Source organism: Choloepus didactylus, chromosome 6 (genome assembly GCF_015220235.1).
Source record: "Choloepus didactylus isolate mChoDid1 chromosome 6, mChoDid1.pri, whole genome shotgun sequence".
Lineage (NCBI taxonomy): Eukaryota > Metazoa > Chordata > Mammalia > Pilosa > Megalonychidae > Choloepus > Choloepus didactylus.
Window position 1 is genome coordinate 32,717,797 of NC_051312.1, and position 27,622 is coordinate 32,745,418.

General features: G+C 38.5%; 1 protein-coding gene and 1 pseudogene across 1 annotated transcript in view; one reads left to right on the top strand and one right to left on the bottom strand.

Moving 5' to 3' along the window:
* CKAP5 (cytoskeleton associated protein 5) overlaps positions 1-27,622 on the top strand; it is a 138,362-nt gene that overhangs the window by 17,285 nt on the left and 93,455 nt on the right. The window contains exon 2 of the mRNA XM_037838906.1: positions 27,281-27,374. Coding sequence (XP_037694834.1) covers positions 27,318-27,374 — 57 coding nt within the window. The 5' untranslated portion in view covers positions 27,281-27,317. The remainder of the gene's footprint in view (positions 1-27,280; positions 27,375-27,622) is intronic.
* On the bottom strand, positions 232-9,140 carry LOC119536896 (annotated as a pseudogene).

The following is a 27,622-nucleotide window of genomic DNA, read 5'->3' on the forward strand; positions in this document are numbered from 1 at the left end:
CTAAATTCTCAGGTGATACCATCATTTCTTGAGCACGGGTGGTTATAGGTTCAGGTGGAAAGAGCTCTCATGGAGGGCTTATGAGCACTTATGGGGTGGGAAGAACAGTTATGGGGTGGTAAGAAGAGGAGGATGAGCACATAGGAAGGAGGCCTGTTGTATAAGTGAGCACAAGGACTGGAAGTCCATAAAGGAGAGGACACAAGCACAGAGGGAAGGAAACGTGGGCATTTAGATCTGACTCTCTGAGGAGAGTTTGCGTTCATGTTTCCAGCCTGTGTCTGGCAGAGATCCCCATCTTTCTGGAGTGGCTGCAGTGTGGACACTGCTACACTCAGATTGCTCTTCCTGCAACAGCTGCTCTGTTTCCGTGTCATCCAGGGAGCCAGAGCTGGCCTGGATGGACACTGTGTCTGTCTTCATGCACACGTGATCCCGGAGAAGGCCCCCCGTGACCTGCACAGTTGCTTGAGGTCATCCCACTCAGCATCGTCCCCAGACAGGGGCAGATTCCTCTACTACCTTGATCTTCTCCTTGGTGTAGTTGTGGTCAGGCCCACCCTAGGGTACAGAGAGGGGGAGACAATGGCCAGTCGGCTGGCTTTCTATTAATGATCTCGTGGCGAACTGAAAGAGGAAGTCAATGGGGTAAGGGTGGGCAAGAAGAGCACAAATATCCCACAAACAAATGGGGAAACTTGGTCAGAGCAAATATAAGAGGACTAGCCTAAAAGGACAGGAACAGCTATAAAGATTGTTACCATTATCAAATAGGGAGGAGGGAAAACCATGGCTTCAGCCACTCACTGGTTGTGTCACCTTGGGCAAATTACTTAACCTTTCTAAAACTCAGTCTCCACATCTGCAGTGTGGGGAGAATAACAGCAGCCGCATCTCACAGACAAATGCTGTGCGTTAAATGAGGAGATACATGAAATGCAATTAGAAGAGTGCTTGACACACAAGATATACTGAAACATGTTAGCTGTTGTAAAATTGTTGTTCAGTCATCATGCTGACATAAATCATCGAAAGCAATTGACAAAAGCAATTAAATATGCATTTATTCAGGATTTTAAACTATGCTATTTTGTTTTTAATTATCTCTTCTTTGTAATATTGTTAAGGAGAAAACTCAGGCAGCAAGACTTGGGTTCTAAGTGTCAATCCAGTGAGGCCCCATAACCTGTAACCTTTTTTGGGAGGTTACTCAGGCTCCTATGAACCCTGGGGTCATTTCCAAGCAACCTGGGATTATTCCAAAGACAGCCTTAAGTACTGCTTAGGCTTCTCCCTTTATGAATTGGATTCCTCAAAAGGTAGCCTTACTCCTGGTTTCTGGGGGATATCAACCCACATGCTGCCATTGCCAGGAGAAAATGGGCCATGGCTTGGGTTCCTGTCCAGAGCCATGTAACTCCTGCTCTAGTTTAGCCACAGTTCAATTCCACAGATATTTATTGAGCCCCTACATTATGCAGGATACTGTACTAGGTGCTTTGATGATTAGATAAATGTATATAGAATGTGGTCCCTGCCCTCTGTGAGTGACAGCACCCTCAATCATGCAGAGACACAGATGGCACACATACACACACACATACATACACGCACATACAGAGGTCCGTTCAACCAGCACACCCTCTAAGCTGAAATTAGTGTCATGTAAGATGCAGGCCACTCAGGGTCTTCATCAGAGAGACATTCTGGGTGAGTTAGGGAGAGTCAGGGGACTTGGTACTAGCAATCTGGGGAGGCACCACTCCCTCTATAAACACACATCAGCAGGTACCTGAAACCAAGAAGAAATCAGAAGAGAAAGGGTGAAAGACTATCGGGGGGTGAAAGAGCTGCTGAGGAAGAAGCATAAAAGAGAAGAGGTCATAGGATTTTAATTTCTAACCAATGGCCCTTACTGTAGTTCTTTTCTGGGGCATCAGATACTCCAGGAACCCACAAATCTCTAAGAGTCATTCTTTCAATGATAGTGATTGAGGGGAGATCTACCAACCCTGGAGCTGCAAGATTTCCCTGCTAGTTCTGTTCCTGGCTTGTAGTGGAAGGTTTTTTAATATGGGAATTTGTGGATTCAGACAGCACATGCTTATCAGGTAAAGCATATTCATCATGCCTGGGAGCCTACAGGTTTTAACGGTGCTACACAGGCCAAGGGAATAGACCGATAGGGTCTCTTAAGGATAATTTCTGATAAAAGGTTACAGACTTTTTTATATATACAAAAAAAAAATCTTTCAAAGTATGATTTAACAAGTAGTTACATAGGAAATTTCCAAAGTTGTTATGAGTTACAGTACCATAGTTTCAGTTATTTCTTTACTGTGAAATATAATATATATGCAAAGAGATGATAGCTTTCAAATTACAATTTAATAAGTAGCTTTAGAACAAATTTCAAAGGATGCTATGGGTTACAGTCCTATCATTTCAGTTCTTTCCTTCTAGCTATTCTAATACCCTAGTAACTAAGAAAAAGAAAATTATATAGATTCAGTCTTCATCATCCTTTGTTAAATTCCATCTTGTCTGTTTCTACCCCTTCCTCTAGTTTAGTCACTTTCCCGATCTTCAGGGATGTCGAGGCAGTGACCACCCTAATTTTGTTCATGTTGATAAGGGGTGTCAACCTTATGAGAAAAGGGGTCACTTCTGGTTGATGTTCTTAAAGAGGCTGTTGCCTCTGGGTTTGGGGACTTAGCCAGTATAAAAGTTCTCTGAAGGAATTTTGTTTCTGAAGAATAAACTTAATGAGTGAAACTCTTATAGTCTCAGGGATGTGGGTATTCTTTAAGGTTTTTGGGATGACTGTTGACTTCAACATGTCATATTGTGGTCATTTGACATATCTAGGTGAAGTATGCATTGGTGTAACCTGCAGGACAGCCTCTTGACTGTATTTGCATTCTATTAGCCACTGAAACCTTATTTTGTTGTCTTTCTTTTCCCCCTGTTGGTTAAAAAGGCATTCTCAATCCCTTGATGCCAGGGTCAGACTCCTTCCTAGAATCCGTGCCCCGCGTTGCCAGGAAGACTCATTCATCCGGGGGGGGTGGGGTGGTCCTGTCCCATGTTGGGTTGAGAAAGTGATGGATTTATTTTCAGAGTTAGGCTTAGAGAGAGAAAGTCCACATTTGAGCAATAAAAGAGGTTCTCTGGAGGTGACTCCTAGGCATAATTGTGGGTGGGCTTAGCCTCCCCTACAACCATAAATACCACCCAAGCTTGACTTACAAACCTAGGGGTTTCCTAGGTTCACATAGTGTATGTTATGTCCACGGTAATCCATCTATATCTTACATTATCCTCACTTAGTTATGCAATCCTCATCACTCTCCATTTTAAACAATTCTCATGACCCAAAACATCTCATAGCCCTTGTCAGCCCTTAATTATTTGTCCCTAGTGTTTGTGTGGTACTAGTATGGTATTCCTATTAATTATAGTCCCTAGTATACAATAAATAGATTTTTCCCATATACACTTCTGTTTTCAACTCTCTGTGCTAGTGTCATACATTAGAAGTATATCATGCAAACACCTATCTATATTTGTGGTGCTAATCTGTGGAAAATATGCCTTTAAACAACCCCTTTCAATCTTATTCCCCTTCAATATAGCGCTAATACTTATAATCTCATTAACAAGGATTCATCACCCCTATCTATGACCATACCTTTGAATTCACCGTGATTAATACATCTGAACATATTAGATTATCATTCCCCCTCATTAGTTTCTGTCTATCACTAGGTCTCCCATATTCTATATTATAAGACATTGATTTCCCATTGTTCAGAGAGTTCATAGAAGTGGTAACATACAATATCTCTCTTTTTGTGTCTGACTTACTTCACTCAGCATTATATCTTCACGGTTCATCCATGTTGCCATGTGTTTCAGGACCTTGTTCCTTACTGCTGCATAGTATTCCATTGTATGTATATAGCATTTCGTTTATCGCCTGTTGAAGGACACTTGAATTGTTTCCTTTTCTTGGCAATTGTGAACAATGCTGCTGTGAACATCGGTGTGCAAATGTGTGTTCGTGTCACTGCTTTCATATCTTCTGAGTATATGTGAAGAAGTGGAACTGCTGGATCATAGGGTAATTCAATATCTAGTTTTCTGAGAAACCACCAAAGTGCCTTCCGCAGTGGCTCTACCAGTATACATTCCCACCAGCAATGAATAAGAGTTCAATTTCTCAGTGTCCTCTCCAGCATTTGTTTCCTGTTGGTTTAATGGCAGCCATTCTTATTGGTGTGGGATGGTATCGCATTGTGATTTTGATTTGCATTTCCCTAATAGCTAGTGAAGATGAACATTTTTTCATGTATTTTTTTTAGTCATTTGTTTTTTTTTTTTTTTTTTTCAGAAAAATACCTTTTTGTGTCTTTTGCCCTTTTTATAATTGGGCTGTTTGAACTATTGTGTTGAGTTGTAGGATTTCTTCATATATGCGGGCTATCAGTCTATTATCAGGTAATGTGGTTTCCAAATATTTTCTGTCATTGAGTTGGCTGCCTCTTTACCTTTTTGACAAAGTCTTTTGAGGCACAGAAGGTTTTGATTGTGAGGAGTTCCCATTTATCTGTTTTTTTCTTTTGTTGCTTGTGCTTTGGGTGTAAGGTCTAAAAGCTACCTCCTATTACTAGGTCCTGAAGATGTTTCCCTATATTATCTTCTAAGGGTTTTATTGTGCTGTCTCATATATTGAAGTCTTTGTTCCACTTGGTCTTAATTTTTGTATAGGGTGTGAGGTAGAGGTCCTTTTTCATTCTTTTGGTTATGGCCTTCCAGTTCTTGCAGCCCCATTTGTTGAAGATAGTATTCTGTCCCAGTTCTGTGGATTTGGGGGCCTTATCAGAAATCAGTCAACCATCTTTCTAGGGGGGTCTATATCCAAATTCTCAGTTTAATTCCTTGATCAGTATGTCTGTCTTTATGCCAATACCATGCTGTTTTGACCACTGTAACTTTATAGTAGGCTTTAATGTCTGGACGTATCAGTCCTCCGATTTCATCCTTCTTTTTTAGGATGTTTTTGGCAATTCTAGGCTCCTTTCCCTTCCAAATAAATTTGATAACTAACTTTTCCAAGTCTGCCAAGTAGGTTGTTGGAATTTTGATTGGAGTTGCATTGAATCTCTAGATCAGTTTGGGTAGAATTGGCGTCTTAACAATGTTTAGTCCTCCTATCTATGAGCATGGAGTATTTTCCCCCCTTTTTAGGTCCTTTTTAATTTCTTTTAGTAAAATTTTGTCTTTTATGTCCTTGGTTAGATTAATTCCTAGGTACTTGATTTTTTTAGTTGCTTTTGTGAATGGAATTTTTTCTTTGATTGCCTCTTCAGGTCATTGCTAGTGTATAAGAACATTACTGGGAAAGCCATAAGGACCACACTCTACTTTGTCTAGTTTATGGATGGATGAGTAGAAAAATAGGGGAAGGAAACAAACAGACAAAGGTACCCAGTGTTCTTTTTTACTTCAATTGCTCTTTTTCACTCTAATTATTATTCTTGTTATTCTTGTGTGTGTGCTAATGAAGGTGTCAGGGATTGATTTAGGTGATGAATGTACAACTATGTAATGGTATTGTAAACAATCGAAAGTATGATTTGTTTTGTATGACTGCGTGGTATGTGAATATATCTCAATAAAATGAAGATAAAAAAAAAAAGAACATTACTGACTTATGTGCATTAATCTTATATCCTGCCATTCTGCTGAATTTTTTTATTAACTCAAGTAGCTTTGTTGTCAAATTCCCAGGATTTTAAAAGATCACAATTTACTCACACAAAGGAGAATGTTACTTTTCTATTTTGGCCTCCGTTATCTTCCTACTCATCTTCTATCGCTGTCTGGAATATCCATACTCTAAAATCAAATTATGGAGAAGGATGTCGGTGGAAGGGTAAGGTGAGGCAGTGCGGGGTGTAGAATTTCTTTTCAGGCCTTTGAGTTGATGCTCGAAAAACATTCTTAAACTGCTCTGGTCCGAGGGAGGTTGATGATTTAAGCTGTTTACTTAATGGAGCCAGCTGTATAGATTTGCCCTGCTGCTTTGACAGCTTCTTGCAGTGATTTCTTTCTCCTGGAGGAAGGATTAGGATTGTGAGAGTAGAAACTGGTCATCTCTTTTGTTGCTGGAATATTACCTGTGTTGTCACACACAAAAAAAGGTCCATCCAACTGTGGTGCAGTCTTCCTGGATGGTTGTTCATTTGCCTCTTCCCTTGGAAACCCTCTGGACTAGAAACAGCACAGTGAGTTCTACGAACCCCTGGGGGAAGGGACGCGTGGCCCCTTTAAACCTTTAGTGTGTGCAGGGACTGAGGGTGGGGCGGGCACTCTGACAGTAGCACTCTGTGCCCCGCCCTTGGAGGAGGCGTTTCCCAGAGGCCTCACTGCACCAATGCCGCCGCCCGCCGGGTATTCCTGCTGATCCTGCTCGGACCTTAGAGCCCCCGATCTCTCCCTGCGGGGGGAGCGTAAGTGTCAAACTGCAGGCTGGGGTCAAGCATCCCCTACCCATGCGGGAAGTCCTGGTGGACAGTACAAGGGACTTTCCTGGCCTATCAGAGGCTAAGGCGGCGAAAGAGCGTAAACAATGCCGGCTGCAGTGAGCTAAAGCCTGGGGCATCTGCTCTACTTCTGGGTGGTGACAGCGGCCCTAGGGTACTTGTTTGGATATGCAGTGGTTGAGTGGTGCCGACAACCAGGCTTTGCCCCACGCTGATTCCTTCTTGGGGGTGAGGAGAGGATTGCTTTTACCAGTGTATAACACAGCTCAGCTTCTGGTTGGGTGGAGCTGGATCTAGTGCCCTGGGCCTTGGGTACTTAACCCGGGATTTGGAGATCTCTGGGCAGCTTCAGGATGCGTAAGCATTAGATTCTCATCTATCTTGGTACAACTGAACAGTAACTCAAAGTTGACCTAATTCACAGTCAGTTTTAGTTTTCTGTGTTCCCAGAGGCCTGTGTTGCTGTCGGATCCTCCTTTTGGAGCCATTACCAGCGTTCATCTATTAGAGAGAGTCCGGTTAACCTTCCCTGTTGATATGAATAGCATGATATGAAAGAGACAGCTCTGCACCCCTCCCCCTCTGAAGGAATTTGTGGGAGGCTGCTGTCCCAGGGCTTGGACAGCAAGCACATGAAAGTTTGTTGAGATAATCTAGAGAAGCAGTTCAGATTTCTGGCCCCCTGAAACTGCAGAATGCTCCAGCAGAAAGTTAACACTTGTCCTTGTTAATGGGAATGCATGGGAGCAGTGAGTTTTTTTTTAAATTAGAGGGAAATAACTAGTATTTTTGTTATTGGTTACTTAAAGATGGGATTTTGGCTGGCCTTTGCCAAATAAGAAATATCTTAAATTTTCTATGACAGTTACATAATTGTTACACTTCTTTAATCCAGTGTCCTTCCTAGATATGGTTCAAGTAAAGATTTCTGGGCATATACCAGCATTCTGTTTTAGTCTTGTTTTATAATTATTCTCCTTTTTTGAATAAGCCTATCATCACACCTCTTTAGTTATTCAAAGTGGTTGCTCTTTTATTGGATGGAAATTTTCCTCAAACTTTCCTCAAGCTCATTTTGTGTTTCTGTGGTAGCATATCTTTAGCCAAAAGTAAAAGTCTAGGAATGGTAATCAAATCCAGATCTCTTGTATTGTAATAGTGAAGAGCTTTTGTAGGTCAAGAACTTGGGAATTTCCCACAAAATATAGTTGTACTTCTTAGTAAAAGGCTAAACTAATCTGTTTAGTATCTGTATAATTTATTCCTATAGACTTTCAAAGCACAAGAATTTTTTTAAAATAAAAGGAAACCATACTTGAATCCTCAGTTGGTAGACTGAGAGGAGACATAGGTTCTAGGTTCATCTCTAACATTACTCATTTCTTAATCTCTCTATATCTTACTTCTAGCTGGTTGAGGTCTGAGAAAATGCGTAGATCACTGAGGTCTACAATCTGTGATAGTACATAATGCTTAGTTGAATACTGAACTAAAAAATTGGACAGGCTGGAATTCTATGTTTTGCTTTTATATATAACCTTGGAAACATTTCTGGTCTAAAAATAAACAATTACATCTAAATCCTTTCCATCAACAGTGGACCATTCAAGCTCTTTGGAAGACATTTTTAGATGTATCAGTGGTTTAAAGTAATAATATTTCTATAGAACAGATTTATTTTAGCTGACCTTGTTTTTGTCTCTGTTTTAGTCTAGAGTAAAACCTTATGAGATCACTGAATAACTTGAAATTTCTGAATATTTGTTGTAGAAATGAGATTGAATGAACCATGGCAAGCATCGTATATAGTTCAAATTAATTTTATTAAAGCTTCTCTTTGTTACAATTTGATTTACTCTTAAGGCATTGAACCCTGCTATGTAGTAAAAATTTGGTTTCCTGTGTCTGTTTACAACATCCAGACCCTACTGTTCATTCCAAGTGCCCTATTTCCAGCCACTCAAAGATATTTCTCGAGTCTAAAACCAAACTCATCAGATTCCTCACCTCTCCTCTACTCCTCAAGAGCAAACTAATCAGAACATCCTTCTGACTTATTTTTCTGTCATTAGCACTTTTTTTCTCCCAGTCATCTGGTTTGGAGATGCCTTGACTCTTGGACTCCCATGTTCTGAGGCTTACTGATTGTATCTCTTTAACATAACTCCCATCAGGCTCCCCTGCCTACCTTTTCCATTTCTACTGCCAAGGTTCCTAGTTCCATCTCCTATTCATCTTAGCTTTGAATACTAAAATATTTTCCTGTCAAGTCTCTACTTTCTCTCCCTTACAATTCATTCTACACAGATTTATCTTTCTAAGGTTTATATGATCATGTCACTCCCCCGCTTCAATTCATTATCATCCCTTGCTGTTTAGACTAATATTCAAGACTTTCCATGATCTAACCCTAGTCTTCCTTTCTGGTCTTACAGCCTGATAAATGGAGCATTCAGTGTTCTTAAACATGCATAGTACTTTCCTACCCCCAAGGCTTGGCCTTTTTTATTTCCTCAGTCTGGAATATCCCCCCTTTCAACCTTATCTTTTGAAAAATCTCACCTACCATTCATCACTGAGCTCAAATGACATCCTACTGACAATTCCTCACTTATGGTGGTCAATCCAACTTTGAACTTCCATAGCTCTTATTTGTTCCTTGCTTATGGCACTTTCCACATACTGATTCATATTTTGATTGTTTACATGCCTTGTTTATACTACTGTGAATTCCTTGAAGTTTGCCCAGAGGGAAATTCAGTGAATGGAAATGTCAGGTAAAAATTGGAATTTGATAATCCTTGTTATTAGGTCTTATTATTCGAGAGGACTCAACCTTTACAACCAACCCATGCACATGTAAATGACTGGTAGCTTTAACAAATCATTTTTATTTCCTATGGACTTTTACTAAACTTTATTTTGTTGTTTTTATTTTTTTAATAGCTTTATTGAGATATAATTCATATACCATACGATTTACTCATCACATTTTGTGCAACCATCACCACAATCAATTTTATTTTTATTTGTTCAGGTTTTTTTTTTTTATAATTCAAAGCAGATTTATTGTAGTAGCAATTATATAATATAAAATTTGCCATTTTACCATTTTTAAATATACAGTTCATTGTCATTAATTGCTTTTACAATGTTGTGTCACTATTCATTACCAAAAACTTTTTCATCACCCCAAGGAGAAACTCTGTACCCATTAAGCAATAATTCCCCATTTCCCTTCCCTGCCAGCCCCTGATAACCTCTAATCTACTTTCTTTCTCTATAAATTTGCTTATTCTTGATATTTCAGATAAGTGGACTCATACAGTTTTTGTCCTTTTGTGTCTGGCTTACTTCACTTAGCGTAATGTTATAAAGGTTCATCCATGTTGTACAATGTATCAAAACATCATTCCTTTTTGTGGCTGTCTAATATTCCATTGTATGGACATACCACATTGTTCATCCATCCATCTGCTAATGGGCATTTGGATTGCTTCCACCTTTTGGCTCCTGTGAATAGTGCTTCTGTGAACATTGGTGTGCAAATATCTAAGTCCCTGCTTTCAGTTCTTTGGAGTATATACCTAGAAGTGAGTTTGCCAGGTCATCTGGTAATTCTGTGTTTAACTTTTTTAGGAATCACCAGACTGTTTTCCACAGCACCTTCACCATTTTGTTGTCCCACCATCAATGCTGCAAGGGTTCCTATTTTTCCACATTTTTGCCACCACTTGTTATTTTCCATTTTTTTGTTTGTTTTGTTTTTTGTATTTTTTTTCATAGCCATCCTAGTGGGTGTGAAGTAGTATTTCACTGTGGTTTTTGATTTGCATTTCTTAAATGGCTAATGATGTTGAGCATCTTTTTCATGTGCTTTTTGGTGCTTTGGAGAAATGTCAATTCAAGTCCTTTGCCCAATTTTTAATTGGATTGATTCACTTTTTGTTGTTGAGTTTTAGGATTTACAACAGTGAATTTTAGAACATTTTCATTGTCCCAAAAAGAAACGACCTTCCCCTTAGCCATCATTCCCAATCCCCCAACCTCCCCAGCCCTAGATGACCACTAATGTACTTCTTCCTCTGTAGATCTGCCTCTCCTGGGCATTTCATATAAATGGAATTAGGCAGTATGTGATCCTTTGTGTCTGGCTTCTTTCACTTAAAATATTTGCAAGGTTCATCTGTATTGTAGCATATATTGATACTTCATTTGGTTTTTATTGCTGATTAATATTCCATATATGGTTATACCACATTTTAGTTATCCATCAGTTGATGGACATTTGGGTTGTTTTCACTTTTTGGCTATTATGAATGTTAGTTTAGTTTTAATTTGCTATGCATATTGAAAACATTACTACATTTCTTGAAAGAGATCGTTCAGGCCTTTAACTTGAATGATGTTTCATGAAATTGTGAAGTTTTAATTCTACATGTATTCCATTTTATGCTGACTCTAAGGTTACTTCAGTACTTCCCAAGCATATTCTGGACGTTCCCAAACCCTTTACATTACTTTGTGATAATTGTTTTTTAAAATTTGTGTATAGAGGCAGAGTTTAGCTTCCAAACAAGTAGCCATTTTATTATTAAAAAAAAAAGTTTGAGAGAGTTATAACCAGAAATTTAGATCTAATATGCATCATAGAGAGCACAGTCTGCCACCCTTCAGTCTCTTGTAATCTCAAGGAAAGGTTTTCCTTTTCAACGGGTAGACTCAACTCTCAATGGAATGAAGGTTGCCAAGGGGACGGGTTGGACTGTATGGATAACCCCAGATTACAATTAAAATTGTGGTTATTCTTCTCTTATCCAGGAGCAGATAAACAGTGTTTTAAGTCCCAATACGGTAATTAGGCTTGATTATTAGGTAGCTGCTGATGAGGTTAGGTTTCCCCTTCCCAGTTAACTTTATTTTAAATTTCTCTAAATTACCATGTCCTTTGGAGCAAATAAACTTGCTTTTCACATATTATCTCATTTTCTTTTCACAACATTTTAGTGAGGTAGGTAATCACCAAAATAAATCTTATTTGTAATGTGTGAATATTTTTTGATATGGATATCTAGAAGCCATATGTAGATAAATTGTAGGAATCTCACCAAACTAGGAATTAAGAAACCTCTTCTAGTCCAGTCTCCCCTACTTAAGTGACCTTGGGCAAGACACTTAACCTCACTGAATCTCTATTTCCCCATATGTAAAAACAGGATAATGATACATGGTTTATCCCATTTCCCACCCCATATCCTGAGCCTTTTGAAGATTCAGAGATGAATAAGACAAAGACCTTGCTCAAAAGAATCTTATCATCTGTAGGGAAGAGCCATATAAGTAAGAATAATACCAAAAAAGAAAAAAAGAGAGAAAAGAAACCAGAATTAGGCAGTAAGTATAACAATGTGCTTGTACTTCTATTATGAAATATATAGAAGTGATTAAATGTCTTCCTCACTCAAGTCTCAAGTAAGAGAATGATTGTGAAAATATTTCTAATAAAGTCCTATTAAAATTTGGGGTTGGTAGTTATTGTTATTTTAAGAGGAACTTTGGGAATATTGTAAACAGTGCTATAAAGTCTTTGAAAGAAAGGAGCTTTCATTTGATCGTAGGATTTGAAAGAGAATAGATGGGATTTAATTTGGGATTAGAATTCAGAGGGTCTGAACTTGGATGGGAAAATAATTACGTCTTTATTTTCACTAATCTCTGACTAAAATTTAGCATTTCCTTCAGTTAGAATGTAGGAAATAAGTCACTATAATAATAGAAAAACTTGTGGCTTTGTCACCAATAAAAATCATTTCCATATCATTATGAAATGTGATTATGAAAATGTGACCTCTCGGTTCCATTTGGAATCTCTCAGCCACTGAAACTTTATTTTGTTTCATTTCATATCCCCCTTTTGGTGAAGAACATGTTCTCAATCCCATGATGCCGGGTCCAAATTCATCCCCGGGAGGCATATCCTGCGTTGCCAGGGAGATTTACACCCCTGGGAGTCAGGTCCCACGTAGGGGGGAGGGCAGTGAGTTCACCTGCCGAGTTGGGTGACCTAGAGAGAGGCCACATCTGAGCAACAAAGAGGTACTCAGGGGAAGACTCTTAGGCACAATTATAAGCAGTTTTAGCCTCTACTTTGTAGTAACAGGTTCCATAAGGGCAAGTACCAAGATAGAGGGCCTGGTATACCAAGCCATCAGTCCTCAATGTTTGTGTGAACATCAGCATTTTGTAGACTTTTAAGACAAAATGAGAGGTAAATGATGTTAATTCCATTTTTTTATCATCATTTTATTGAGATATATTCACATACCAGGCAGTCATACAAAACAAATCGTACTTTCGATTGTTTACAGTACCATTACATAGTTGTACATTCATCACCTAAATCAATCCTGACACCTTCATTAGCACACACACAAAAATAACAAGAATAATAATTAGAGTGAAAAAGAGCAATTGAAGTAAAAAAGAACACTGGGTACCTTTGTCTGTTTGTTTCCTTCCCCTATTTTTCTACTCATCCATCCATAAACTAGACAGAGTGGAGTGTGGTCCTTATGGCTTTCCCAATCCCATTGTCACCCCTCATAAGCTACATTTTTATACAACTGTCTTCGAGATTCATGGGTTCTGGGTTGCAGTTTGATAGCTTCAGGTATCCACCACCAGCTACCCCAATTCTTTAGAACCTAAAAAGGGTTGTCTAAAGTGTGCGTAAGAGTGCCTACCAGAGTGACCTCTCGGCTCCTTTTGGAATCTCTCTGCCACTGAAGCTTATTTCATTTCCTTTCACATCCCCCTTTTGGTCAAGAAGATGTTCTCCGTCCCACGATGCCAGGTCTACATTCCTCCCCGGGAGTCATATTCCACGTTGCCAGGGAGATTCACTCCCCTGGGTGTCTGATCCCACGTAGTGGGGAGGGCAGTGATTTCACCTTTCAAGTTGGCTTAGCCAGAGAGAGAGGGCCACATCTGAGCAACAAAGAGGCATTCAGGAGGAGACTCTTAGGCACAAATATAGGGAGGCCTAGCCTCTCCTTTGCAGCAACCATCTTCCCAAGGGTAAAACTTATGGTAGAGGGCTCAACCCATCCAACCACCTGTCCCCTATGTCTGTGGTCATGTTAGAAACCATGGAGGTGGGTTAGGCGAATACCCCTGCACTCTCCACAGGCTCCTCAAGGGGGCACTACATCTTTTTTTTTTTCCTTGTTTTTCTTTTTTTTTTTTTTTTTAACTTTCCCTTCTTTTTTAAATCAACTGTATGAAAAAAAAAAGTTAAAAAGAAAACAAACATACAATAAAAGAACATTTCAAAGAGACCATAACAAGGGAGTAAGAAAAAGACAACTAACCTAAGATAACTGCTTAACTTCCAACATATTCCTACTTTATCCCAAGAAAGTTACCTAATATAGCAACATTTCTGTGAACTTGTTCCTACTACATCCATCAGAATTTAACAGACCATAGTCATTTCTGGGCATCCCCAGAACGTTAAATAGCTTATCTGTTCTTCTTGGATTATTGTTCCCCCTTCCTTAATTGCTCTCTACTGCTAGTTCCCCTACATTCTACATTATAAACCATTTGTTTTACATTTTTCAAAGTTCACATTAGTGGTAGCATATAATATTTCTCTTTTTGTGCCTGGCTTATTTCGCTCAGCATTATGTCTTCAAGGTTCATCCATGTTGTCATATGTTTCACGAGATCGTTCCTTCTTACTGCCGCGTAGTATTCCATCGTGTGTATATACCACATTTTATTTATCCACTCATCTGTTGAAGGACATTTGGGTTGTTTCCATCTCTTGGCAATTGTGAATAATGCTGCTATGAACATTGGCGTGCAGATATCTGTTCGTGTCACTGCTTTCCGATCTTCCGGGTATATACCGAGAAGTGCAATCGCTGGATCGAATGGTAGCTCTATATCTAGTTTTCTAAGGAACTGCCAGACTGACTTCCAGAGTGGCTGAACCATTATACAGTCCCACCAACAATGAATAAGAGTTCCAGTTTCTCCACATCCCCTCCAGCATTTGTAGTTTCCTGTTTGTTTAATGGCAGCCATTCTAACTGGTGTTAGATGGTATCTCATTGTGGTCTTAATTTGCATCTCTCTAATAGCTAGTGAAGCTGAACTTTTTTTCATGTGTTTCTTGGCCATTTGTATTTCCTCTTCAGAGAACTGTCTTTTCATATCTTTTGCCCATTTTATAATTGGGCTGTCTGTACTATTGTCATTGAGTTGTAGGATTTCTTTGTATATGCAAGATATCAGTCTTTTGTCAGATACATGGTTTCCAAAAATTTTTTCCCATTGAGTTGGCTGCCTCTTCACCTTTTTGAGAAATTCCTTTGAGGTGCAGAAACTTCTAAGCTTGAGGAGTTCCCATTTATCTATTTTCTCTTTTGTTGCTTGTGCTTTGGGTGTAAAGTCTAGGAAGTGGCCTCCTAATACAAGGTCTTGAAGATGTTTTCCTACATTATCTTCTAGGAGTTTTATGGTACTTTCTTTTATATTGAGATCTTTGGTCCATTTTGAGTTAATTTTTGTGTAGGGGGTGAGGTAGGGGTCCTCTTTCATTCTTTTGGATATGGATATCCAACTCTCCCAGCCCCATTTGTTGAAAAGACCATTATGGCTCAGTTCGGTGACTTTGGGGGCCTTATCAAAGATCAGTCGGCCATAGATCTGAGGGTCTATCTCTGAATTCTCAATTCGATTCCATTGATCTATATGTCTATCTTTGTGCCAGTACCATGCTGTTTTGGTAACTGTGGCTTTATAATAAGCTTCAAAGTCAGGGAGTGTAAGTCCTCCCACTTCGTTTTTCTTTTTTAGAGTGTCTTTAGCAATTCGAGGCATCTTCCCTTTCCAAATAAATTTGATAACTAGCTTTTCCAAGTCTGCAAAGTAGGTTGTTGGAATTTTGATTGGGATTGCATTGAATCTGTAGATGAGTTTGGGTAGAATTGACATCTTAATGACATTTAGCCTTCCTATCCATGAACATGGAATATTTTTCCATCTTTTAAGGTCCCCTTCTATTTCTTTTAGTAGAGTTATGTAGTTTTCTTTGTATAGGTCTTCTACATCTTTGGTTAAGTTTATTCCTAGGTACTTGATTTTTTTAGTTGCTATTGAAAATGGTATCTTTTTCTTGAGTGTCTCTTCAGTTTGTTCATTTCTAGCATATAGAAACATTACTGACTTATGTGCATTAATCTTGTATCCCGCTACTTTGCTAAATTTGTTTATTAGCTCTAGTAGGTGTATCATTGATTTCTCAGGGTTTTCTAGATATAAGATCATATCATCTGCAAACAATGACAGTTTTACTTCTTCTTTTCCAATTTGGATGCCTTTTATTTCTTTGTCTTGCCGGATTGCCCTGGCTAGCACTTCCAGCACAATGTTGAATAACAGTGGTGACAGCGGGCATCCTTGTCTTGTTCCTGATCTTAGAGGGAAGGCTTTCAGTCTCTCACCATTGAGTACTGTGCTGGCTGTGGGTTTTTTCATATATGCTCTTTATCATGTTGAGGAAGTTTCCTTCAATTCCTACCTTTTGAAGTGTTTTTATCAAAAAGGGATGTTGGATTTTGTCAAATGCTTTTTCAGCATCTATTGAGATGATCAATTGATTTTTCCCTTTCGAGTTTTTAATGTGTTGTAATACATTGATTGTTTTTCTTATGTTGAACCATCCTTGCATGCCTGGAATGAACCCCACTTGGTCATGGTGTATGATTTTTTTAATGTGTCTTTGGATTCGATTTGCAAGTATTTTGTTGAGGATTTTTGCATCTATATTCATTAGGGAGATTGGCCGGTAGTTTTCCTTTTTTGTAGCATCTTTGCCTGGTTTTGGTATTAGATTGATGTTAGCTTCATAAAATGAGTTAGGTAGTGTTCCATTTTTTTCAATGTTTTGAAAGAGTTTGAGTAAGATTGGTGTCAGTTCTTTCTGGAAAGTTTGGTAGAATTCCCCTGTGAAGCCATCTGGCCCTGGGCATTTATTTGTGGGAAGATTTTTGATGACTGATTGGATCTCTTTGCTTGTGATGGGTTGGTTGAGGTCTTCTATTTCTTCTCTGGTCAGTCTAGGTTGTTCATATGTTTCCAGGAAATTGTCCATTTCTTCTACATTATCCAGTTTGTTGCCATACAGTTGTTCATAATATCCTCTTATAATTTTTTTAATTTCTTCAGGATCTGCAGTTATGTCACCTTTTTCATTCATTATTTTGTTTATATGGGTCTTCTCTCTTTTTGATTTTGTCAGTCTAGCTAGGGGCTTGTCAATCTTGTTGATCTTCTCAAAGAACCAACTTTTGGTGATATTTATCCTCTCTATTGTTTTTTTGTTCTCTATGTCATTTATTTCTGCTTTAATCCTTGTTATTTCTTTTCTTGTACTTGGTTTAGGATTGGTTTGCTGTTCATTTTCTAGCTTCTTCAGTTGATCCATTAGTTCTTTGATTTTGGCTCTTTCTTCCTTTTTAATATATGCGTTTAGTGCTATAAATTTCCGCCTTAGCACTGCTTTTGCTGCATCCCATAGGTTTTGGTATGTTGTGTTCTCATTTTCATTCGTCTCTATATATTTAGCAATTTCTCTTGCTATTTCTTCTTTAACCCACTGATTGTTTAGGAGTGCGTTGTTTAACCTCCAGGTATTTGTGAATTTTCTAAGTCTCTGATGGTTATTGACTTCTAATTGTATTCCATTGTGGTCAGAGAATGTGCTTTGAATAATTTCAATCTTTTTAAATTTATTGAGCCTTGTTTTATGTCCCAGCATATGATCTATTCTGGAGAAAGTTCCGTGAGCACTAGAAAAGTATGTGTATCCTGGTGATTTGGGATGTAATGTCCTGTAGATGTCTGTTAAATCTAATTCATTTATCAGATTGTTTAGGTTTTCAATTTCCTTATTGGTCTTCTGTCTGGTTGATCTATCTATAGGAGAGAGTGATGTGTTGAAGTCTGCCACAGTTATTGTGGAAACATCAATTGCTTCCTTTAGTTTTGCCAATGTTTCTCTCATGTATTTTGTGGCACCTTGATTGGGTGCATAGACATTTACGATTGTTATTTCTTCTTGCTGAATTGCCCCTTTTATTAGTATGTAGTGGCCTTCTTTGTCTCTCAAAACATCCCTGCATTTGAAGTCTATTTTATCTGAGATTAATATTGCTACACCTGCTTTCTTTTGGCTGTAGCTTGCATGAAATATTTTTTTCCATCCTTTCAGTTTCAGTTTCTTTGTGTCCCTGTGTCTAAGATGAGTCTCTTGTATGCAACATATTGATGGTTCATTATTTTTGATCCATTCTGCGAATCTATATCTTTTAATTGGGGAGTTTAATCCATTTACATTCAACGTTAAAACCGTGAAGGCATTTCTTGAATCGGCCATCTTATCCTTTGGATTATGTTTGCCATATTTTTCCCTCTCTCTATTAATATCCTTTATTGTACCCATACCGAATCTCTTTAGTACTGAACCTTTCTCCAAGTCTCTCTGTCCTGTCTTTGTTTCTCTGTCTGTAGGGCTCCCTTTAGTATCTCCAGTAGGGCAGGTCTCTTGTTAGCAAATTCTCTCAGCATTTCTTTGCCTGTGAAAAATTTAAGCTCTCCCTCAAATTTGAAGGAGAGCTTTGCTGGATAAAGTATTCTTGGCTGGAAATTCCTCTCACTCAGAATTTTAAATATATCGTGCCCCTGCCTTCTTGCCTCCATGGTGGCTGCTGAGTAGTCACTACTTAGTCTTATGCTGTTTCCTTTGTATGTGGTGAATTGCTTTTCTCTTGCTGCTTTCAGAACTTGCTCCTTCTCTTCTGTGTTTGACAGTGTGATCAGTATATGTCTCGGAGTGGGTTTTTTTGGATTTATTCTATTTGGAGTTCGCTGAGCATTTATGATTTGTGTATTTATGTTGTTTAGAAGATTTGGGAAGTTTTCCCCAACAATTTCTTTGAATGCTCTTCCTAGACCTTTACCCTTTTCTTCCCCTTCTGGGACACCAATGAGTCTTATATTCGGACGTTTCATATTATCTATCATATCCCTGAGGTCCATTTCGAGTTTTTCAATTTTTTTCCCCATTCTTTCTTTTATGCTTTCATTTTCCATTCTGTCATCTTCCAGGTCACTGATTCGTTGTTCAACTTCCTCTAGTCTTGTACTATTAGTGTCCAGAATCTTTTTAATTTGGTCAACAGTTTCTTTAATTTCCATAAGATCATCCATTTTTTTATTTAGTCTTGCAATGTCTTCTTTATGCTCTTCTAGGGTCTTCTTGATTTCCTTCATATCCCGTACTATGGTCTCATTGTTCATCTTTAGTTCTTTGAGTAGCTGCTCTAGGTGCTGTGTCTCTTCTGGTCTTTTGATTTGGGTGCTTGGGCTTGGGTTATCCATATCGTCTGGTTTTTTCATATGCTTTATAATTTTCTGTTGTTTTTGGCCTCGTGGCATTTGCTGAACTTGATAGGGTTCTTTTAGGGTTTGTAGACCAGTTGAAGTCCTTATCTCTAAGTTATCAGATCTACAGCTTCGTGGAGTACACTTTCTCTAACTAACCAGCAGGTGGCGTCCACGAGCCACCTGTTCTCCACAAGCCAGATCTCCCCTGCTTAGCCTTTTTGGTGAGTGGGGGAGTGAGTCTTGTGGGGCCCAATTGGTGTACCAAGCTTGCGTGTGTAGTTGGTGTTGCCTGCCCTGTATGTGGGGCATGTTTCTGGGCAGTCGGGGAGGGGGGGTGGCCCTAACAATCAAATCTCCCTGATGATCCTAGAGTTTTAAAGCTGCTGCAATAGTCTAATCCTTCAGTTCAGTCCTGCCACAGTTTGTCTCTGCCACTGACCCACAAGTCTTTGGTATTGGCGTATGGCTCCTGAGACTTGCAAGTGGGCCCCTCTTCCAGGCTGTGCACCCCGGGTCCTCTGTTGAGGGATGTCTGTGCTATGTCACAGGTGAGTGCCGTCCCCCCAGGGCAGTTCTGGGCTGCTGGGCTGTGTTGGGAGGCTCCCAGTCTGCTCAAATGATGGCTGAATGGGGCTCTGTTAATTCACACTGCTCCCCCTTCCCAGCTCTGGGACATTCAGCTGAGGTTGCAGGGAAGGCTAATGTCCACGCCCAGTTTTGTGGTGTGTGCCTGTTATTTGAAGCGCTTCCGTCACACTGGGTTGTCTGGGGCAGCTCTGGGCTATGGGGCTGGCGATGGGCAGGAGTGTTTCCTGTCCACCAGGATGGTGGCTGTGAGCGGACACCCCCCTTTTCTTGGGAAGTTGTGTTGTTTAGTGAATTTTCTCAGCCACTGGATTATTGCCTTTTGTCTCAGAGCTCTCTTAGTTCTGCCCTTGACTTGACGTGCCCAAATTTCAATTCTTTGAAGCTTTCTGTATTGAGCTTCTTAGAGTAATTGTTTTAGAAAAAGCAAAAAGGATTTAAAAAAAAAAAAAAAAAAAAAAAAAACGGCCCTCCTCAGAGATCTAATGGGTTATTGAAATGCTAATAGACAAAGCAACCAGGGCCATTAAGGAAAGGTGCACAGGGCAGAGAGATCAGCTTTGCTTCGGGATTTGCATATGCGCCTCAAGGCCTGATCTCCGCCCTTCCCCTTTCTGTGTTCACCAGAACTCCAAAAATCCTCTGCTTTTATTTTGGAGTTTTTCGTGTTGTTTTTTTTCTATGCCTGTCTCCTCTCTGCTGGGCTGGCTGCTCTCAGAGTCTCTGGTGTCTGGTCTCAGTCTATCTATGGTTGGAGTTTGAATCAGTAGAATGAGTTTCCGAAAAGAGCAGCCACTGCAATTCTCCCTTCTCCTTCCCGGAGCTGACAGCCCCTCCTCCCCCGGGACTGAGCCTGGCAGGGAGGGGCGCGGGTCCCCTGGCCGCAAAAACTTACAGATTTCGCTGATCTCAGCAGTTCCACGTTTTCATGAGTGTTGTATGAAGTATGCCCAAAGACAGATTGCTCTGTGGTGTCCAGTCCACACAGTTCCTGGCTTTTTACCTACTTTCCTGGAGGAGTAACTAAAACATACAGCTCACCAGTCTGCCATCTTCTGTTAAAGTTCTTTATATTCTAGATGTTAAACCCTTATCCAATATGTAAGTTGCAACTATTTTCTCCCATTGTATAGGCTGTCTTTTTTTACTTTCTTAATAATTTCTTTTGGTCTATAAAGAATTTTGATAAAATCAAATTTATCTTTTGTCTCCTTTGTTGCTCATGCTTTTGGTGTCATATCTAAGAGTCCATTGTTCAATCCCAGGTCATGAAGGTTTGTCCCTATGTTATCTTCTAAGAGTTTTATAGTTTTTAGTTTTTATACTTAGGTCCGTGATCTATTTTGAGTTGATTTTTATATGGTGTGAGGTAGGGGGTCTAATGTCATTCTTTTATATGTGGGTATCCAGTTTTCCCAACACCATTTGTTGAAGGAACGATTCTTTCCCCACTGCATGTACTTAACACCAATGTAAAAATCACTTTGCCATAGATGTGTTGGTCTATTGCCGGACCTTCAGTTCTGCTCCATTGATCTATTTGTCTATCATTATGCCAGTACCTCACTGTTTTCATTACTGTAGCTTTGTAGTACAATTTGAAATCATCAAATTGTCAGTCCTCTAATCCTCTTCTTTTTCAATATTGTTATGGCTATTTGAGGCTCCTTGCAATTCCATATAAACCTAAGGATCAGTTTTTCCATTTCTGGAAAAAAAAAAAAAAAAGGCTGCTGGAATTTTGATGGGGATTGGAAAAAATTTGTACATTGTTTTGGGTAATTGTTAATTGACTTATTAAAAATATTAATTTCCAGTCAGTGAACATGAGATGTCTTGCCATTTGTTTAGGACTTCTTTAATTTCTTTCAGCAGTGTTTTATAGTTTTCAGTATACAAGTCTTTGTATCCTTGGTTACATTTATTCCTAGGTATTTTACTTTTTCAGATGCTATTGTAAATGGAATTGTTTTCTTAACTTCTTCTTCAGATTGTTCGTTGCTTGTGTATAGGAACAAAATTGATTTCTGTGTGTTGATCTTGTACTGTTTTTACCATTTTTAAATGTATGATTCAGTAGCATTAAATACATTTACAGTGTTGTGCTACCAGCACCACCACCCAGTACCCAAACTTTTTTCATCACCACAAACAATTAACCATTAAGAAATAAATCCCCATTCCCACCTCCTCCCAGACCCTGGAAACATCTAATTAACCTTTTCTGGAATTTGCTTTTGCTAGATATCTCAGATAGGTGGAATCATACAATATTTGTCCTTTTGTGTCTTCACTTAGCATAATGATTTTAAGGTCCATCTGTGTTGTAACATGTATCAGAACTTCATTCTTTTTTGTGGCTGAATAATATTCCATTATATGACTACACTATATTTTATTTATCCATTCATCTCTGATGGACAGTTGGGCTGTTTCTGCCTTTTGACTGTTGTGAATCATGCTGCTATTACGAACATTGGCTAGAAGTATCTGACTCCGTTTTTCAATTCTTTTATATATATACCAAGTAGTGGAATTGCCAGGTCATATGGTAATGCTACGTTTAACTTTTTGCTATTTCCACAGCGGTTGCATCATTTTACATTCCCACCAGCAGTGCACAAGAGTTACAGTTTCTCTGCATCCTTGCCAACACTTCCAGTTTTCTCTTTGTTTCATAATAGTCGTTCTTGTGGGTATGAGATGGAATCTTATTGTGATTTTGATCTGCAAAGAAATTCGAGGCTAATAGCATATATAATTTTCCTACTGATGATCCTTCTAAGTCTCCTTTTTGTTTTCAGGTAGATTCTAATTCCTTAATATTGCCTTGTAAGGCTTTCCAGGGTCTGACCTTGCTTACTCTCTAGTCTCGCTTTGCACTGCAAGTCTCACTCTCCTTGTGTTTTATACTTGAACCATGCTGAACTTTTTTCAGTTCTTCCAGTCTACTGTAATAAAAGAAGTTAGAAGAGGTACATTGAAAGTTTCTAAACACTTGACCCAATTTCTGTATTCATTTCATCTCTGAATGATAACAGTTTGTGAACTAGTGCAAGTCTTTGAACCACACTTTGAGTAGCATTGAACTATACTGCACCATGTGGATGAACTTTACAAACAAAATACTGAGTGAAAAAGCAAGTTATAGAAGACTATAAACAGCTCACTAACACAACTAATTTTGTTGCTAGGGATATGTGGATATATGTCTATGGCATAAAACTAAAACTTCAGGAAAATACTTACTTCTATGGGAAGAAGGATGAGGTAGGAAAGAAACATACAGATGCAGTGATGGTATTGGTAGTGTTCTAGAGATTGGGGTGATGGGTTGATAATGTGGAATTTATTGTACTGCTTCATAGCTCTTATATTGCTGCATATATATTCTTACATGTAATATACATTAAATTTTAAAATTAATTTTCAAATTAAAATAATTGTGGGTAAAATTAGTGGAGAAAGGTAAGCACAAAGATCAAGAGTCCTACTGTCACATGTATATACATTGCATTCCTTATTTCAGTGACTGGGAAAATGTTGGTATGAAGCAAGCCTTTCCTTTGAATGGAAAGAAACAAAATCAAAACAAGTATTTAAAACCCAGGCTATAAAGTCAAAGAGCCATTTCTAAATTTTATATAAGCAGAGCCTTTTTATTCATGTTTCTAAAAGAATAAAACAGGAAAAAAGACAAAGTATTCCAATGTACTCACAAGAAACTGAAAATGAAATATTGTTGTTCACATTCTCTTGCTTGGAGAATGTTTTAAAAGCTTTCATTGAGTGTTTCTTTTTGAAAACACAGAAAGATTACTTTTTTTTTGCACTTCAAACTTTTGACAGGAAGGTAACTTAGAGGTTTTCTACCCTTGCTGCACTTTAAAAATACACAGATCTAGTAACTAATTTTTATTGTATTTTACAAATATGTCTATCAATACACAATACATTGGAAATTTAAAAGACTAGCTTTTCACTGCTGAAAGTATGAGCGCTGTATAGTTCATTCATTTTCACAGCTGTATAATACTGCACCCTGTGTTATTCATTCTCCTTTCGATGAACTTGTGGATCGTTTCCAGCTTTTGGCTGTTGTGAATAATATTGCTATGAACTTCCTTGTTATGGGCCTTCTGGTGCAGTTGGCATCTGTTTCAAGGGTGTGTATCCAAGAATGGAGTTGCTGGGTGGTATAGATGTACATCTTCATATCTTCATTGTAGGTAATGCAATACTGTTTCTTTTTTTTTTTTTTTTTTTTGGCTTTTATAAAAGGGGGTTTATTTGGTTACACAGTTACAGTCTTAAGGCCATAAAGTGTCCAAGGTAAGGCATCAACAATTGGGTGCCTTCACCGGAGGATGGCCAATGGCATCTGGAAAACCTTTGTTAGCTGGGAAGGCACGTGGCTGGTGTCTGCTCCACAGTTCTGGTTTCAGAATGGCTTTCTCCCAGGACGTTCCTCTCTAGGCTGCAGTTCCTCAAAAATATCACTCTTAGTTGCTCTTGGGGCATTTGTCCTCTCTTAGCTTCTCTGGAGCAAAAGTCTGCTTTCAAAAGCCATCTCCAAAATGTCTCTGTAAGCTGCAGCTCCTCTCTCATCTCTTGTGCATTTTTCAAAGTGTCCCTCTTGGCTGTAGCAAGCTTGCTCCTTCTTTCTGAGCTTATCTAGTGCTCCAGTAATTTAATTCAGACCCACCCTCAATGGGTGGGGCAACACCTCCATGGAAATTTTCCAACCAAAGGTCTTGTCCACAGTTGATTGAATCACATCTCCATAGAAACACCAAAGGATTCCAAAATCTAATCAACACTAATATGTCTGCCCACACAAGATTGCATCAAAGATAATAGCGTTTTGGGGGACATAACACATCAAACTGACACATGCATTCATTTAAAATTACCACTAAAATGTTTAAGTATCAGTGGCATGTGTGGGCTGTTCCAGAAGTACATGGGACAAGGGTGTTGTATTCAGTCGCCCCTATCAAATAGCAGACACAGGACCAAAGAACTCTGTGATAAGGTGAAGGAAAAGAACTGTCAGCCTCCCTAAATTTATTCTCACAATAGCCAAATAACAAATATGACCTGGTAACTCAGTTATGTCAGAGGATGACAAATGTCCCTTGAGATTTTGTGAAGAAGGGCAGACTTTAGAGATAAGCTCTTCCATTTCAGATAAATTTGATAAAGCAAATAGGAATTTATAAACAGCTAGTTGCCTGGAATTTCTCATTCCCTTTGCCTTCTTTTCTCTTTCCTTCCTGAGGTAAATCTGCAGTGTCATATAAAGTCCATCTTTATGGGGATTTCCCTAGCAATTAGCCAGTCCGCTATTGAGTGTCCATAATGAGCACAGCATCAGAAAGACAGGGTTCATGAGCTGTGTCTTCAGAGACCTGCTCTGAAATGTGCCCAATTAGCTCTTCACTGATCAAGAAATAGCTTTAGTTCACATCTTCTGCTATCATTTGGTTTCAATTTATAAATCACCTCTACTCACCTCAATTGGCTTCTTGAATTCCCCAAAGTACACATCATGTCATTGGGCAGAAAACCAGTATGCAGAACAAGCCCCAGAAACAAGCTGTATTTTAGAAACTCTAAAGAGCAGTATAACAGAAATTAAGTTTTTAAAAAAGAAAGAAGATACTTTATACTTAAGTATATTCATGTGCATAGCTTCTACAGTTCTGAGATTCTTTTGGCATTAATTTAAATAAACTTTTTGTCAGTCTCAGTCTATTATAGGAAGACTTTTCTGTTGCAAAAATCCATAGCCCAATTATGATCTCTGGTGGAAGCAGACAGAGTTGCAACATCCTGAAAGCCATTCTTGCTGCTCACTAGAGGCCTGAAGATGTAGACAAGCTGCTCATTCTTACTGAGGTCCCGTGTCATCTTCTCTTCTTGGTTGTTATATTTATAAACCTCACTTCTCCACACTCTTTCGCACCAGGGATCGCCGCGAAGTAACTCGTGGAATCTAATTAATGAAATCCTAAAAGTCCATTCTCTGGCCCCTGATATTCAAAAGCTTTTCTGTGGAGGATCATTCCCTTCCTCCGTTTCGGCCACCTCCTTATGCGCCTGGTCTTTCAGAGCCAAATCCTCAACCACGTTCTCAATTTTCTCCAGTTACGTCCCTGCCTCAGTCCAATGCGCCTTATGCCTTTCCAGTCACACGCAGTCAGAGCTCCCAAAATGGCGCCACCAGCTCCCAAAATGGCGCTTTCCTAACGATTGGTTCCAATTAGCCAGAGCTGCCTTGTCTGCAATACTGTTTTAACTCCCATCATTGCTGTATTTGAGTTCCTGCTGATTTCCTATTAAAGTTTGACTTTCACACTAAAACATACAGCTGTTGTTTCACAGGGGTCCTAGGGATTTTGGAGAGAAGTCTTAATGAAAGTTTCATTTATTCTAATACATTTCTAGAATTCAGTCTTAATATTTGAATATATAACTTTCCCTGGGAATAGTTCTCTCATTTTGATGGGAAGAAACAAGATATAATATAAGAGGTATGTAGACTTCAAATCCTAGTTTGATTTCACTGCCTATTTGTTCTGTTTTGGCAAGTTTCTTAAATCTGAGCCTGGAGTGAAAATGGTGAGAATATTTGTCTTTCATGTAGCTGTTAGTACGTTAACAAGTTTAAAAAGTACTTTGCACAGTGCCTGATTCATAGTAATTTATTCATTCAACAAATATTCTTTGAAAATATATTTTATGTCAGGCTAGGACTTGGGATGGAGAGAGAAGCAGGAACTCTACTATGTGGAGGTCTTAACATGTTATTTATGATACTGAAAAATTGGAAAACATCTTAAATATCTTAACGGTAGGATTGGCAATTATGGTACATTCATAAAATGAAGTGCTAGGCAGCCTTTAAACATCATGTTCTCAAATACAGGGAAATACTTGGTGATTATATAAGAGAAAGATTATGAAATAGGATTATGCCCATCTTTTTACTATAATTTATACACTGCATGTGCCTTGAAAAAAGTCTGGAACGACACACACTTGAGTATTCGTCATGATTACCAGCGGATGATGAAATTGTGTTTTAATCCTTATGTATTTTCTATAGTTTCTATGTAATGCAGTTAACATTACATTACCTTTATAATCAGAAAAAAAAAGGTGTTATCTAAATGAATGGCGTAGAGTGTAAGGTTGCTAAAGGAATGTTAACCATAAACTTTACTAATAAATGGTTTAGTATAAAGAATATATGGGAATCATTCATCAGCAATTTGATTTTTTACTGGTTTATATAAACATTTTGACTAGAATCAGGTTTAAGTGAAGAACTGGGTAGCATTGAGATTTTCTATATTGATTGTATCCTATAAGGAAATTGAAGCTTTTCAGTTTAATTCTAGTTTTGTCATATATCTAAGAAGTTCCCATTTGGGAAAATATATAAGCATCTTTTTTTTTTTTTTTTTTTTTAAGCGATTGTGTCCATCCTTTCTAAGTTGATTTAGATTTTTTGATTGACTTTTTTAAAATGTTCTACTAATAGAATTAAATGGGGTCTGATAAAAAAAGCGGCTTTTTATACTTGTTGGTACTGTGTATGATAAAATGAGAATCTCAGAAAAGTCATTTTGTCTTGAGAGACTGTGATTGCTAGAGTGAATAGGTTTCTATTTTTATCTGGCCAGGAATTACTCTTAATTCTAAGAAGAAACTGGAAGCACAATGGGAGATGACAGTGAGTGGATGAAACTGCCAGTTGATCAGAAATGTGAACACAAGGTGAGAATTTTCTGGAACTCAAATTTCAGTGTCATCGGCTTTTTTTGTCAGCACTTATACTGTTGACTTACTTAGGAGCATGTGGAAACGTTACTAGTTGCAGAAACGCTAGTGCCTTGTTAGATATTTGTCATTTTATCTCATTAAAAATGGGCTTTTCTAGCTCAATAAAAAAATTTTTTGAATCTCTGAGAAGAATTCAAAGAAGATACATGAGTGAAGTGAAAGCAAGTCGTACCTGTAAAGTG